Consider the following 15,157-nt stretch of genomic DNA (forward strand, 5'->3'; position numbering starts at 1 on the left):
TCCTTATGAAGGACCTAATTTAGGGGGTTTTAGAATCCAAGACGAGCGAATTTCCAATATATACCTGAAAAGTACCTAGGTAACGACGCCAAATCGAGGCGAAAAGTGTACTTTCAGTAGTTGGGGGTGGGAATCTAACCAACCATGTCCGGACTGCAGGATCTTTTGGGTCGTTTACCAAACGTATTCAAGACCTCTATAGTCCTTGATTTTGGCCTACAAAGATACCTTAGTCAATGACTAGACTTCTATCCTATTGTTCCCATACTGATCCGGATAGGTGGGCTTTTGTGCTTGTATCTCGCTTCGCTTCCACCAGTGAGGGAATAGCCCTCCGATAAACAGACAGTTTAAAATGTCTTGCTCCAAAGTCTCTCCGGCAACTATGGCTGGGTTGTTTGGTTGAGGCCAGTGAACAGGTTGGTGAGCTGGCTGGGATCATTGACTACGCTGGACACCGTCGGAACTAACCTTTTCCTTATGATCTCTTCGCTGGCAAAGGGTTGCATGACAATACATCTACTCTTCCTCCATAAGGGGTTATTTTTAACTTTTGGGCATGGCCCATATATAAACAGTTTTCTATGTGTGTATCATGTGTTGAGTAGTGGTGTGCCATTATTAGATGTTTCACTGATCCCGTCCACGTTGCTAGCAGCTCCAATCAGTCAATGATCGTTGGAGAAAAGACAAGGTAGAAGCGAGGGTCCTTTTCGGACTCGCCTTGTTCATAACCGGGCTCCTTTCTTCCCAATTAATTCATCGAAGTATGCGCCCAAAAAAAAAAAAAGAAAGAAAGAAAGAAAGAAAGAAAAGCGCCACCTGTGGGGCTCGAACCCACAGCTTTTCGGTCTCGTTGAGACCAGATCCTTCAGATTTGATTGGCCCTAAAAGCCGAATACTCTTCCGATTGAGTTAAGGCGGCGATGGAATTCTACTATTCTGTATACAACATCTATACGCTTGGCGTAACAGCGTCAGTCCTCTCACCTGGAAAGCTGGGCTGGGCTACTTCCTGTCTCCCATAGCTAGACAATTAATGGGTCTCTTCCCATTCACTTCGTCACCATTTAAACCACTGTCACTGTCCTCCTCTCCGATCTGTCTGTCGCACCCCGCTCAGCATTTGCGATTCCCGTGCTCAGTGAATTGGTTGCTGAAATCTGGCTTACTTTTATTGACTAAACTTCTACTGACTCCGAGATAGGAGGGCGATCTGTAGTCGCCTGAATTTCATTTTGCGTATGGATAGGTTAGAATAATATATGCGCAGCTATATCAGAACGTAGGTATGGCATGGTACCTACGTATCAACTGTATTAACTGTCAGCCTACTTTTTCAATCCTTCTTGGTGACATCTCAGTGCTGGAAACTTTTTATCATTTCCGTGAAAATAATGGATGAAGGTGTAAGAGGGCTGAAGCTGGTCGGACCATCCTTTTGGACATCTATACCCAAAATGACAATAAAAAGAAGGATCGTTATATATATCTCTTCGCAAGCAACTTATTGCGACTTGCTTATTGATCCTGAGACATTGGAAAAAGAGTCTTTATACGTACCCTCAAGATTTTCTAATCTCTATATACGATGTGCGCATCCTTAGGAATATGCCAATAGTCGCATCAGAGACCCCTAACAGAAGCACCCTCTCACCTACGAAAAAGTGATCTAGTTGTTTAATATCTAGATCTATCTGAGCGGTACTGACCAAGGATGTTTTGTTACTCCCTAATAGCTAAACGGGGCATCCGATTTGTGTCTCATTCCGGTATCTTGTATTGGATTAGCCCATGCATACATACATGTCACATAGGAGCTGTAAGCACCCTAGGTCTGTAAAAACGGCAGGGCTCACTACTGCTCCCATTCTCCATTCTAATATCTATGTAGGTGCCAGCCCTCTCTCCATCTATTTCATCGTGAATGAGCCAAGAGCGCACATCTGCCAGCGGTGGGAGAGTAGAGCAGTCACATGTAGAATTGCCAATGTCCAGTTTAGTTTTGGGCACCGCATAGTTCTAGAACCATAATCAACACATAGCAGGCCTCTGACTGAAGATCTGGCTCATCATTAAAAATAGTAGTATATACGAAGGAGGTCCATGGTGGTGGTGACTGAAAGCGTCAAGGTTTAGTCAGGCATCGTCGGGGATCGGCCAATGAGAGCAGGTGGACAGACAATGACATCACCCGCCCTGGCTCTCCCAATCAGGCGAAACACTGCCCTCCTCAATGTCCGTGGATCGACCGCTGCATTTCCTGGCGATGTCCCTTTCACAGCCCTCGTGAGGCCCACCGATCTGCTTGCTGCGACACCTGGTCCCCTGGAACGGAGAACAATGCAATTTTGCTGCCTTCGTCATGTGCAAAACTCTTTTCCTCCCCTCAGCCTTATATTCCCCCGAGGGCCTCGACCGTCCTGGATAGCACCAGCCATCGTGAACTATCCCCCTTGCCTCCTCGCTACTGGCTCTTTTATCTCTCGAGGCAAATCCATCTTCCGCTCCATTGCTTGATACCAACCCCCCCCAAGTCTACTGTCTCGACACAGGCCATCATGGGCTTTGGCGGAGTCGTTCTCCGCTTCTTCAACTTGGGCATCCGGGTCCTCCAGTTCCTGGATGCCGCCGTCATCTTGGGGATTTTTTCCTACTTTCTCGCCGTGCTCAGCCAGAATGATCAGTCCATCCCACAGTGGATGAAAGCCACTGAGGGTCTGTCCGGAGCGGCCTGTCTTTACGCCCTCCTCGGCACCCTCTTTACTTGCTGCGTGGGTGGGGTGGCCTTCTTTGCCGTACTCGCCATCATTCTTGACGTGTGTTTCGTCGGCGCGATGATCGCCATCACCGTCATGACTCGGGATGGTGCCTCCACCTGTTCCGGCCATGTCGACACCCCCCTGGGGTCGGGCGACAGCGAGAAGGACTCTGCCTCCAAAGTGACATTCGGGTTCGCCTGTCAGCTGCAGAAGGTCACATTCGCGGTCGCAATCATTGGAATGTAAGTCAACGCCCCTCCCTCGATGATTCCTTGCTGGGGGAAGGAATGATGCCAGATGAGACAGCTCAACGCTCCTTGCTAACATTCCGATCCCAACCCGCACAGTTGTTTCTTCTTGATTTCGATCTTGTTTCAGATCCTCTATGCTCGGCACCACAAGCGTGAGAAACGCTTCGGCCCCTCGCCCGCCAACGGCTACACATACGGTACCCGTCGTCGTGCCTTCTGGCGCCGTAACAAGAACAATCCTGAAACCTCTAGCTCCGATGACATCCTTCCTGGCCACCCAACACCCCAAGATGTTGAGCTTGGCACCACATCCGAGAAGCCCGGTGGCTTCGGGAGTTTCTTCTCTCGCAATAAGAACACAACCACCACCACGACCCCTGCACCGAACCCGTACGGAGCCTCTGCCTACACGGGTAACTATTGATTGTTTTGCTACTTGTCTGCGCATCAGCCAAATGGTATGAGAGTGTTTGGACTTGAAAGGAAGCAGAAACTCGGTTCTTTTGGCATTTGGATTTCCAACATTTTGGATTGGAGGGCTACAGAGCTGTATGAGTTAATGAAATGATTTGAGATACCAACAGGTCTGTTGAATTCGTTTGGTGTTTTACAAGACTGTCACCGTGTATAGTGTGGAATGTGTCTTCTCATTTTATATATTTAATAACAGCATTTGTGAAGGTCCGCGTCATCCGCCGTAGGTACATCCGATATGTTGGTTTGATTAAACTTCAGGGTCCGGGTTGATTGGGCGGGACGGTGCCTCAGATCCAATTCTCATCTCCCGAGCTCCACTGCACCGCCATGGTTTGGGTCAGCCCTGGAAACGGCGATCCCCACCGGGACAGTCAGGCACATGTGAGTATTCCGTGTTTCAGCCGTGGTGACGTGTAAAATGTTGGTCTGCACTAGGTTGAATCTAGAGATCGTGTTCTAGATCGTGTTCTTGCACTGATATCGAAAGGGGTTCTACTATTGACGATATGCTTTCTTGGACTGATCAAAGATAATCGCTTCATTCAAATGAACCAACATGAAATCGCTATCCGCACAGAAAACTATGACACATGACAATTTTCGCCAAATGGCTGATATTACACCGAGGGACATAAGTCCAGAGCAACAAAAGTCAGTCGAAACGGAACAGAGGTGAAGTTAATCTGCTAAAGGTTCGATACAGCATTCGCACCTGGCGGGATCATTTGAACCATGCAGAACAGAAAGAGATCTAAGTAGCCGACTGCTTTGTGGCGTGCTGGATGGCTCCATGCACGCACTCTGTGCCACCCGCGACATCGCCCATGTAGATTGGCTCGCCTTCATTGCAGAGAGCGAAGGTCTTCCCGTCGGGGGCGCAGACAAGGCCATTTCCCTTGCAGCCTTTCGATTCGGCGACCCAGCTGGGGCTGTTTCGTGTGCCAGCAGATGCAGTACGCAGATTACTGTCCTTATCAGTATTAGTATCGCCGAAGGGCTTGGCGACCTTGTTAAGGAGCTCCTTGTGCTCAGTCTCCTCGGACGGCTTCGCTTCCTGGTCGGGTCCGTCAGGCTCGGGGCTGGAGTTTGGTTCGTCGGAGTTCGAGTTATCGTTGCTGCTGTCAGACGGCCAGTTGGGTGCCTTGCTCGAATCACCGCTGTCGCTGCCGCCGCCGCCACCACCACCACCATCACCAAGGAAGGGTGCGGAGCCTTCGCATTTGTATCCTTTGCCAGTAGCCTTGCCCTCCACAGATGGGCCAGGTAGCGGGAAGTTGACATCCTGGCCTTCGATCGTCTTGCACTTTCCAGGGCCTTGGACATTCGCAATGAACATAGGTGGAAGGCTATTGAATCCGTCACGGCGAGCGATGGACTTCTCTTCATTCATCCCACGCTTCTTTCCACCACCACCGCCCCCGATGGTGACCTGGGCGCAGTTCATGTACATCTCGCGGTTGCCGACCTTGTTGAACCAAGTCCAGGCGAGCAGCGCTTGACCTGATGGAGCGCCCTCCGGAATCTGAAATTCATATTCCTTGGTGAGGGGACACCCGCCCAGCATGGAGTGAATGACCTTGAAGTTCTTGCCTTTATCGTAGGAAAGACTGATCTGACAGGAACCACCGTCATGCGTCGCGCTGCCCTTCAGCTTCAAGTTGTACTTCTGGCCCGGGCTGTAGTTGGCGACAGAATTGAACGGGTCATCGGCATATCCCTTACAAGGATAGTCTTTGCCATCATCGGACAGTGGATTGGTGTATGAATAGTCGATCTTGCCGCTCTTATCCTTGCTTTCGGGACTGCGGATGGGGACTGGCTCGATCATCTGGATGTGGGCGGAGGCCATCGTGGCCAGGAAGCCATAGGCGAAGAGCAAGCCCTTCATGGTGGTATTTTGGGTGTAGTCAGGGAATATGCACAGTTTAGGGAACGGATAGGAGAGAGCTGGGTGGTATGGGACGTGTACTGATTTATCAGATTGTATTCAGACAACGCCTTTGTGTTCACCAGCGCTGACCGATACGACCAGACCAACCCAAAGAAAACAATAGACTCCCCAGCAAAGAATGAAAACCAGGACGTTCAGAACCTGACGAAGAGCGGGAATTTAGCCCTTATAGAAGCGAATGAAGGCCCCAGCGCGGAAGAAGGGATGGCATGAAGCTTCGTCTCTGATCACAAGCATTGTGGATCAGTGAAGAAGAATTGGGTAAACACATGCGCCTTCGGCAGTTGGCCCGGGTCCCGTTGATTTTTCAACTTTGGAATGTGAATCCAGGAATCTTGTTTGATGTGCCTGGCCCTGAGTCCTGGAATGATGGATGCCGTGGCAATTTGTGGCATGGGCGAATGGGCGGGAGTGACTTGGAATGCTGCTGGTGGGTAACCGCACAGCATATCTCAGTGTAAACAATGGACATTCTCAAGAACTTGGTGTACGGAAGATCATGCGTAAGTGGAGGGCTATGTAGGGATCCTTTGATGCTGGAGGTATGGTGGACATCAGCAACAAATGTGGGCTTTGAAGGTTACCAAGCTACTTTCCAGAGGGTTGGCCGAACATGACTCGACTTAGGTCAAACACTGCAATTGACTGGATGCGTGTATCATCAACGAAAGATGCAGAACCAGAGGAGTCCTGGGAATCAATGGAGGCCGAACGATGTAGAGAACTTTTGTATAGAACCGTGGATGGAGCTAAGCGAGAAAGCGGTTTAGCGCCAACGCGAACCGTCCGCCTTTCTCGATTCTCCGCATCGTCATCGTCAAACCTCCAACATCACCGACTTCCTCTCCCCATCCTCGTCATCTTCCCTATCTTATCCACTTCTTGATCGCGTTGATTACTTCAGATTCTCCCCGCGATCATCCTTGCGGTCCAATTCCTCTTAATGAACGTGAAAATGCCGTATCCTGCGCGATAGTACTACCATTGCCGCAACCCAGACTGTCGTCCACCGTCCTCTCGTTCTCGTCCCCTGCTCTTATTTGACTTTATTCCTGGATGTTTTGGCATCCCCCGCTTTACCTGCAGAGGAAGCTTGCTCGTGCTAGTGTTCCCTTCAGAAATGCCGCGTGTTCCCGTGGCTGCGAGGAATCTGGCTCCCACGCCCGCAGGCCTCGCCACCCCTCGCTGCGGTGGATAACTCAGCCGGTCACCGTGGCAAAAGCAAGCTTCTTCTCTTCTGCTGCATTGCATCCCCACCTCCATCGATTACCTCCATACCCTGTCCGCTGCCCGCACATTGGCCCCGTGAATTGCGTTGCACATTCTTGTACGGAGTCTGTTCCGACGTCACTACACTCCTTTTTCTCCCCCTTTCGACAAGTGTCGTCCCATTCGCCAGGTGGGAATTGTGACATCTCGCCGATTGTCATGCCCACAGCGGAAGAATCCCAATGTGACGGTGATGTGGCCAGTGCAACGCATCATAGTAAGCCGATAGATGCTCCTCCTTTGGATCCTGAGTCAGACGAGGATGTGCCGGTCGAAGCGGAGGAGCTTCAGGAGGCTCTCTCGCGACCGCCACCTGTGAATAGTAGCTACCTCCCTCTGCCTTGGAAAGGTAGACTCGGCTATGTGAGTTACCTTCGTTTCCAACTGGAAAGTAAGAGACATCGTTTCTCACATGGCTTCCCTAGGCTTGCTTAAACACCTACCTGCGATACGCCAACCCGTCCGTGTTCTGTTCGCGCACCTGCCGGATCGCTTCCATTCTAGAGAATCGCCATCCCCTCCAGGATCCTTCTCAGCCTCCCCACCCCACGAAGAATCGGCCCGATCGAAATCAGCCTCCCGATGTCGCGCGGGGCCAGACATATGTGGAGTCCCTTGGGCTTGCAAATGCGCGGGACCTTGTTAAGATACTTCGCTGGAATGAGCGCTATGGTATCCGCTTCATGCGGTTGAGTAGCGAGATGTTTCCTTTTGCAAGCCACAAGGAGTACGGGTATAAGCTGGCACCCTTTGCCTCCGAAGTTCTTGCGGACGCGGGACGGGTCATTGCTGAGCTTGGCCACCGGGTGAGTGTGCACCCAGGCCAGTTTACTCAGCTGGGCTCTCCCAAGAATGAAGTGGTGGAGAGTTCCGTCCGGGATCTCGAGTATCACTCGGAGATGCTGCAACTTCTGCGCTTGCCACCACAGCAGGACCGGGACGCCGTCATGATCTTGCACATGGGTGGTGTGTTCGGCGATAAAGAAGCTACACTAGACCGGTTCAGAGATAACTACAAACGGCTTTCGCCGGATATCCAAAACCGGCTCGTGTTGGAGAACGACGATGTGAGTTGGTCCGTTCATGACCTGTTACCTATCTGTGAGGAATTGAACATCCCACTTGTTCTGGACTTCCACCATCATAACATCATCTTCGACTCCAGCCAAGTTCGAGAAGGAACACTCGATATCGTGGCTCTCTTCGACCGAATCAAAGCAACCTGGACCAGGAAGGGAATCACGCAGAAGATGCACTATTCCGAACCGGTGGCGTCTGCCATCACTAACCGCCAACGTCGGAAGCATAGCGATCGTGTATCGACCTTGCCTCCCTGTGACCCCACGATGGATTTGATGATCGAAGCCAAGGATAAAGAACAGGCCGTGTTTGAGCTTATGAGAAACTTCAGGCTGCCCGGTCACGAGCTCTTTAACGACATTGTCCCCTACGTCCGTAGCGACGAGAACAAGCCGTTCAAACCGCCGCGGAAGACGAAGAAGAATGGGGGATATGTTGATCTGGATGGCTTGGTCCCTCCTCCTCGTACGATTCCGGAAGAGGAGGTCAGCATGGGTGGACCGGAGGGTCGGGTCTACTGGCCTCCAGGAATGGAGGAGTGGCTCCGACCCAAGAAGACCATCCGTGTGAAAGCAACCAAAAGCCCGCGGACACCACGTGGCTCTAAGAAAGATGATCTCGGCGACAACGAAGAGATTCTGTCGCCAAATGGAGAGGCGGCGCCTTCTACCAAATCCACCCCACGTGTCAGACGTACCGCCAGCGTGAAAAAGCAATCTAGCAGGAAGCGAAAAGCTTCCCCAACGATCTCCACTCCCTCTGCATCGGAAGATGATGCGCAGGATGTGCTCGAAACTCCAGATCTCCAGCGATCTCAGAGCACTGATGTCCGGCGTTCTCGCCGGGTGAAAACGGTCAATTATGCGGAGGACAGCGAGTCGGGTTGAGACGCAGCATTCATGCGTGTGATGTTTGGACTGCTTATGCATGTGTGAAATCATGCATTTCCCTATGCCTGCCATGAAGAAGTATGCGATAGGGTGCATACTCTTTCTGTATCAATTTGCGGGCTAATATCTCCCGATTGGATACCTATATATCTTCTTATTATTCCCTGTGTATCTCTAGTGATCTCAGAAACGATAGACCTATATAGCCAGAATATAATACTGGATATACTCGATGGACAAATAAACAATTTCCCGTAGTATGGATGGATGGATGGACGGATTGGGCCATCGCGGCACGTTTTTCCCCACGCGGACCCGCAGGGAATCTGCTGCATCCGTCACTCACCACCTCCATCCATCTGTTATTTTCTTCCCGCGTCTCAGATTCAAGAGACTCTTCCTGGAGACAACGACGACCGCACATAAATCATTCCTCCTCGGTGGTCTGATGGGGTTGCCACTCACTGCCACCACATCCTGATTGCCAGCTCATGACTTCATCGCGTATTATTCTCCGACGGATCGACATCCCATGATCTAATGGCATAAATCTTCCCAGCCCCTGACATCCTACATCAACACATCCGACCTTGCGCGTGTGCCTCGCAAGGCTGTGAATCCTGGCTCCAAAACTCTTCCCTCGCAGTCGCTGGCGCGCTTCCCCGCCAGCCGCCCGGCTTCACCCTCTATCGCGCACCCCGCCATCACTCCTCCGATTCCCACCTCGAGACACAAGACCGCAAGGAAAGCTTTTCCGTTTACTCCGCCTGCTATTCGGACCATTGACAAGCCGTCGGGCACAGTCCCGCCTGTCCGATCTCCGCTACGAGACCATCCCCGCGTTTCGCCATCGAGCCCAATCCCGAATTTATCGTGCGATAGTCCAGCGTCAAGCCCGGCTCGCGCAGCGACGGAAGGCCGGTCGCAGGGGACTGGTCGAGCTTCTGCTTGACCGACGGCGGAGACTGAGAGGAAATACCGATAGCAGCAACAACACAGTACCAAGGGGGACAGCGCTACACCGTAACATCACGGTCCCGCAGGCCGGTGGTGGCAGGAAGGCCGCATCGACCGCGAAAGCGGGAGCAACCCCCATGTCGACGCCATCCACATGGGGCTCAGGAGGCGGTCCTGGGTCGGGGGGACGACGTAAGAAGGTCTTCGAGTACCTGCGAGCGGCGAATGAGCTGCGGCAGAGTTACGCCGCGCAATGGGCCGCGCAGCGTGACGGCGTCCGCGACTATCATGAAGATTACCTGAACAATACACCGGGGGCGTTTCCTGACGTCGAAATCGCTCGTTCTGGCAACGAGGAGATGGTGGTGTTTCCGAGTTATGCGCGTCGCATTGTCCATGACGGCTCGCGTGCGAGGCCGCGGCGGGGCTCGACGTCGACCATCGATGAGTATCGTGGGGCCACGGATGATGTCGAGCCTGGCACGGCTGAGTGGGATGAATTATATGACGAGCGGATGGTCGTTGCGGTCGATGTCCGTGGTTGGATATATTCGCCTCATCGCGGGCCGATGACGCGAAAACACCGGTTGATGATTGCTCTTGCACGGAAGTTGAGCGGTGTTCCGGCTCCGGTCAATTCGTCGAATGATGCGGAAGAGTCTCACGGCGAGAGAATGTCGGGGAGAAGAGAAGACGAGATTGTTGACCAAGAGGCCCAGTCGATTATCAAACAGGGGCGTATGGATCCGGCGTGGAAGGCCGGCGCAGCGGAGGATGCTGATGAGCTATCGACTCCTGGACGACCACCGCTGAAAAACACAACGGAGATGCCGGAAATGAGCAAGGATGAGCTTTCTGTTGCAAACGCTCATCTGATGGAGAGACTACGCCCGTTCTTGACTAATCCTGTGGCTGGCGTGCCGGTCTCGGTCTTCTTCTTCAACGATGGCAAGAGCCAGTCTAGGAGCATTGTCACTGACGAGGCAGGGCATTTCTCCCTGCGTGCTGCGCTGCCTTTTGTGCCGACGCATATTCGAGCGCTTGCATCGGAGGATCTCTCAGCAGTCAAGGAGGTCGAGGTCATTGAGCCCTCTGGCGTCAGCTTGATTAGTGATATTGATGATACGGTGAAGCATTCTGCCATCGCTAACGGGGCTAAGGAGATATTCCGGAACACGTTCGTCCGTGAGCTGTCCGAGCTTACCATTGACGGAGTCGCCGAATGGTATAATAAACTGGCAGAACTGGGCGTCGATATCCACTATGTCTCCAATGCCCCGTGGCAGTTGTACCCGTTGCTGGAGCGCTATTTCAAGCTGGTCGGCCTTCCCCCTGGTTCCGTTCACTTGAAGAGCTACAGCGGCATGCTCCAGGGGATTTTTGAGCCTACCTCAGAGCGAAAACGGGGGTCATTAGAGCAAATCCTGCGGGATTTCCCTGAACGCAAGTTCATCCTCGTGGGAGATAGCGGCGAGGCTGATCTCGAGGTTTACACCGACGTCGTCTTGACCAACCCTGGAAGGATCTTGGGCGTCTTTATACGCGATATCACCACCACGGATCGAAAAAAATTCTTTGCGAAGTCAGTCGATCATTTAGAATCGGCCCCTAGAACCCGCAGCAGCCCACAACTCGTCGATCATTCTGATGCGGTCTCCAACCGGCCCGCCTTGCCCCCTCGTCAAGTGCGGCCAGTCACTGACCCATCATCGGACATGAAAGGCTCGCATGCGGAAGACTTGATTGATCTCCGGGATGAAGAAGACCGGAAAGAGACATCAACACCGCCTATAAAACCCGTCAACGCCCGCATCCCTCCTGCAAAGCCGTCCAAACCATCCTCACTTCGTGCAACGACCAGTGCTTCCGATACGACAGAGGTAGAAAGCACATCTTCTTTGCCTTCTGATCCGATAAAGCGTAAACCCGTCCCGCCGGTGCCTCCTCGTCGCCTCTCACCCGCTAAATCAACCACCTTGCTGGATTCTGATTCATCGACTGAAAATACAAAAGCATCACGTTCATCTGCTGCCGCATTACCGACGAGGACAAAGACCACCCCCGAAATCGCATCAACTGGTTATCAAGAGCGTTTGAAACAAGCGCCTCCCCCACCTCCACCTCGCCGAACCAACACCTCCAATTCGATGGCCGCACAATCCACACCTTCGTCGTCCGCAAGCCAAACACCTCAACCCCCCCAAAAGCAGCAGTCATACCCTGCATCAGCGGCGGCAGCTGCATTGCAGTACGCATCAGAACGGATCCCCTGGTCTGCTTCACCTTCAAATATCCTCCGTACTACTTCGTCGAATCCTTCCTTGAACAGAGCGGGGTCGAACCTCCTCGACAACGACTCCCAGTATTCCTCGGGGTTGCCCAATAAAAGAGAGGAAATTTGGCTACGTCGTTGGGAACGTGCCCACGACCTTTTGGCCGACCAGGGCGTCGTCCTGGGTAGCTGGCGCGTAGGGAAGGATATGCAAGATGTCAGTGTCTGGCTTGTGGAGGAGGCTCTCAAAGATGGCAAAAATGGCTTACCTGGGAGTCAAAATGTAAACCGGAAAGAATAACTTTTCTACCTCGTACCAATGTGTGAGAGTACCATTGTTTGTATATATGATCCCTTCCTATTCTGGATGCATAGTACTCTCCTATCTGATATCACATCCATCAGCAAGAAAGCACATATACTTAATTTTCAGACTTACCTGTAATCACCAGTGGTTGACCCACCTACTCTCCCCTCTGACAACATGCGCAGTCCTGGGCCATAAAATTTATTGGATCACACGTATGGATAATTGTGCTGTCAATATGTGAAATCCACACTGCGTAGTTCATGTGGACTGACAAGTATGGTATATCGACATGGGAAGCTTGAAATTGTCCTCTATATAAAAGAGCTACTCCTTGACGGCTCCAGCTCATTTTTCTCTCAGCGGAGAGTGCATAAACATTATTAATGTAGAAAGGCCCTCTGCACGAGTAAAATGAGATAGATAGCCTGATTCGTTTACAGTACGTCATACCTGACTATACAGTTAACTAAAATATCATTGATCACAATTTCATAACAAATGCAAACTTCTTATTAAACCAACCAGTCCAATTCTCCAAAACTAAACCGCACATCCGAAGCGAAGATCAATCGTGTCGGCTTTAACAAGGCCGAGCATTCCACGGTTGATATTTGGGGCCATTCCATTGATCACGTCTGTGCTGAATTGGTCAACACTGTCAGCACCACGGCTCATTTGGACGATTTTCTTGAGCGTATCGCCGCCTTCTTCTTCCAGTCCCACACTCGAGGCGAATCCATGTGAAGCTATTCCCATTCGCTTTGCAGCCTCCAAAGCGGGAGTACCAAACTGGTCCGCTTTTTGCAGGACACCAAGGCAGAACTCCACAGATTTATCAGCTTCTGTCCTGCTAAGCTTGCCCTCAACATCAACAGAACCTTGGATGACTGCGCAACTTTGGGTCAGCTGAGCGACCGACGCTGATAATGGGCTACCGGACGACTCACTAGGTCTGAAATGGTCGAATGCTCGACTAAAGTTATCCTCGCCTAGTTCATTGAGCACATGTTTGTCGGTCCCATGGATCTGTCTCAGAGCACTGGTAACTACTAGTAAGAATCGAGTATACCCTTCGGCGACCTTTCTGGTGTGCCAATCACCTGCATCATTCTCACTACAGTCTCCTCTTCGAGCAGCACAAATTGTCACGGCAGCTGAGAGGCCGCTAGCCATCGCAAGATGCACGCCGGATGAGAAAAGTGGATCGATGAAGCAACCAGCATCGCCGCAGATGCGGAAGTATGGCCCAGCGTATGCAGATGCATGGTATGACCAGTCGGATGCTGACTTGAGCTCAGGCATGAGATGTCCATTTCGAAGGAGCTCATGAATTCCAGGGGTATCTTCCAGGGCTTGCTGATAGAATTCGATATTAGATTTTGATTTCTTCTTGGACGAAAGGAGGTCTTGCTTCATGACAACCCCGACTGATGTCGTATTGTTGTGCAAAGGAATGAACCAGACCCAACCGCTTCCATCTATAGCTTGTTCAGCTGTACGGTTCCGGAAAATCAAAGCTCACACTTACCCTTGATTGCCTCAAAATACGGGTCTCCTTCACGGTGTGTTCCCTCACCGTATGTACCAGCACCCTCCCAGTAGCCCCAGGTTGCTGTACTCTTTAAACCTTGGTTGTAATGACGGTTTTTCATGTATCGGGTCGTAAGCAAGCCTGCTCGTCCAGAGGCATCGACAAGGTACTCAAATCGAATATCTCCGGTGCCTCCATCTTTGTGTGTCCAGGTAGCAGACACTGGGCGCCCAATATGGGATTCGTCATGGTGCATTGAGCCACCCTGGGGAACTTGAGATACGAATTCAACCTTGCTCACTTTAACACGATCATAAACTTGTGCACCGCTGTTCCTAGCATGCTCAAATATGATATTATCCGCTTCCGAACGGACAACGTTCCACGAATAGTTACCGGCTCCCCCTGCAGCGATGAAGTCCGTGTCTATTCCAGGTGAGTAGTGGTAGGTATGTTCAAGGAAGTAGCACATACACTCATCGGCAGGCAAGGTTGACAGGAATTTGAATCCTGCACCTTTCTGTGCACCAGTGTCATTAATTCACTGGATAAAAATGGCAGTAAGGATGTTGACAATACCTTCTTCACGAAGCCATGGCTATTGAATTTCGAATATAGCCCAATATAATCGAGAAAATATTTCGTGGATGGTAACAGACTCTCCCCAATGTGATATCTATAAGTTGGGTTATTACAATTGACTCTTTGGCATGTACACTTGCATGCACACATTTCATACCTTGGAAAAACATCGGATTCCAATACTACAGTGTCGATACCTTCCCGGGCAAGAACAGACGCAGCGTATGAACCAGCTGGGCCACCGCCCACCACCAACACAGTGCATTCCTTCGGGATTGACATATCGTGAGTTAATATGATAGAATAATCTGCAAGTGTGTCAAGAAAAATGAGAGATCATATTTGAAGTAATCGAAATAAATAGGTTATGGTCGTTTAAATAAAGTCTTCTCTTGTACGAACTAAGAATGCTGCATGTAGGTTACCAGTTTGGGCGTGTGACAGCATGTCTCTAAGAATAGGGAGTAATTCTAAAACTCATATTCAGTTTTAAAGGTGGATCGAAGTATAATGTGTCGAGTTGACGTAGGAATATGCGTTCCCTGTATCCTATTGTGATATGCTAGAGCAGGACATGGTTAAGACCATGACCTCATCTGGGGATAGCTGGATTAGGAGTTTGTTGATAACCGGAAAGCAACAAATAAAAAGAAGATCCAAAGAGTCACTGGATTGAACTCACTTCAAGTACAACTAACTCCCGGGGAAGGGCGACCCCGGAACTTAACGGTCATTATGCGGCCAACCTTATGGCGACATTGTTCAAAACGTCTCTACACAACCTCTATCAAAATACAGGTTTCCAGACATTTAACTTTTCCTCAA

At 51.0% G+C, this 15,157-nt stretch overlaps 5 protein-coding genes and 1 non-coding gene across 6 annotated transcripts; 3 read left to right on the top strand and 3 right to left on the bottom strand.

Moving 5' to 3' along the window:
- Nucleotides 1-816: 816 nt before the first annotated feature.
- BDV59DRAFT_t116 lies at nt 817-925 on the bottom strand. The gene has a single exon. It is a non-coding gene; the product is annotated as a tRNA-Lys (tRNA).
- A 1,636-nt stretch (nt 926-2,561) lies between these two features.
- Nucleotides 2,562-3,437, top strand: BDV59DRAFT_203460 (uncharacterized protein; the record flags this gene model as incomplete). Its single annotated transcript, XM_073694271.1, has 2 exons — nt 2,562-3,004; nt 3,110-3,437. The coding sequence occupies 2 exons, from the start codon at nt 2,562-2,564 to the stop codon at nt 3,435-3,437; spliced, it is 771 nt and encodes a 256-aa protein (XP_073546317.1).
- An 804-nt stretch (nt 3,438-4,241) lies between these two features.
- On the bottom strand, nt 4,242-5,378 carry BDV59DRAFT_203461 (putative extracellular protein; the record flags this gene model as incomplete). Its single annotated transcript, XM_073694272.1, has 1 exon — nt 4,242-5,378. The coding sequence occupies one exon, from the start codon at nt 5,376-5,378 to the stop codon at nt 4,242-4,244; it is 1,137 nt and encodes a 378-aa protein (XP_073546318.1).
- A 1,491-nt stretch (nt 5,379-6,869) lies between these two features.
- On the top strand, nt 6,870-8,677 carry BDV59DRAFT_203462 (UV-endonuclease UVE-1; the record flags this gene model as incomplete). Its single annotated transcript, XM_073694273.1, has 2 exons — nt 6,870-7,073; nt 7,136-8,677. The coding sequence occupies 2 exons, from the start codon at nt 6,870-6,872 to the stop codon at nt 8,675-8,677; spliced, it is 1,746 nt and encodes a 581-aa protein (XP_073546319.1).
- A 942-nt stretch (nt 8,678-9,619) lies between these two features.
- Nucleotides 9,620-12,322, top strand: BDV59DRAFT_65844 (phosphatidate phosphatase App1 family protein). The gene has a single exon (XM_073696853.1). The coding sequence runs from the start codon at nt 9,775-9,777 to the stop codon at nt 12,208-12,210; it is 2,436 nt and encodes an 811-aa protein (XP_073546320.1). The 5' UTR covers nt 9,620-9,774; the 3' UTR covers nt 12,211-12,322.
- Nucleotides 12,323-12,759: 437 nt separating this feature from the next.
- Nucleotides 12,760-14,614, bottom strand: BDV59DRAFT_194256 (NAD(P)/FAD-dependent oxidoreductase; the record flags this gene model as incomplete). The annotated part of the gene is made up of 6 exons (XM_073692364.1): nt 12,760-13,106; nt 13,167-13,697; nt 13,748-14,176; nt 14,225-14,270; nt 14,330-14,426; nt 14,490-14,614. The coding sequence occupies 6 exons, from the start codon at nt 14,612-14,614 to the stop codon at nt 12,760-12,762; spliced, it is 1,575 nt and encodes a 524-aa protein (XP_073546321.1).
- Nucleotides 14,615-15,157: the final 543 nt, after the last annotated feature.

This window comes from Aspergillus ambiguus (genome assembly GCF_047715705.1).
Source record: "Aspergillus ambiguus strain CBS 117.58 unplaced genomic scaffold BDV59scaffold_24, whole genome shotgun sequence".
NCBI lineage: Eukaryota > Fungi > Ascomycota > Eurotiomycetes > Eurotiales > Aspergillaceae > Aspergillus > Aspergillus ambiguus.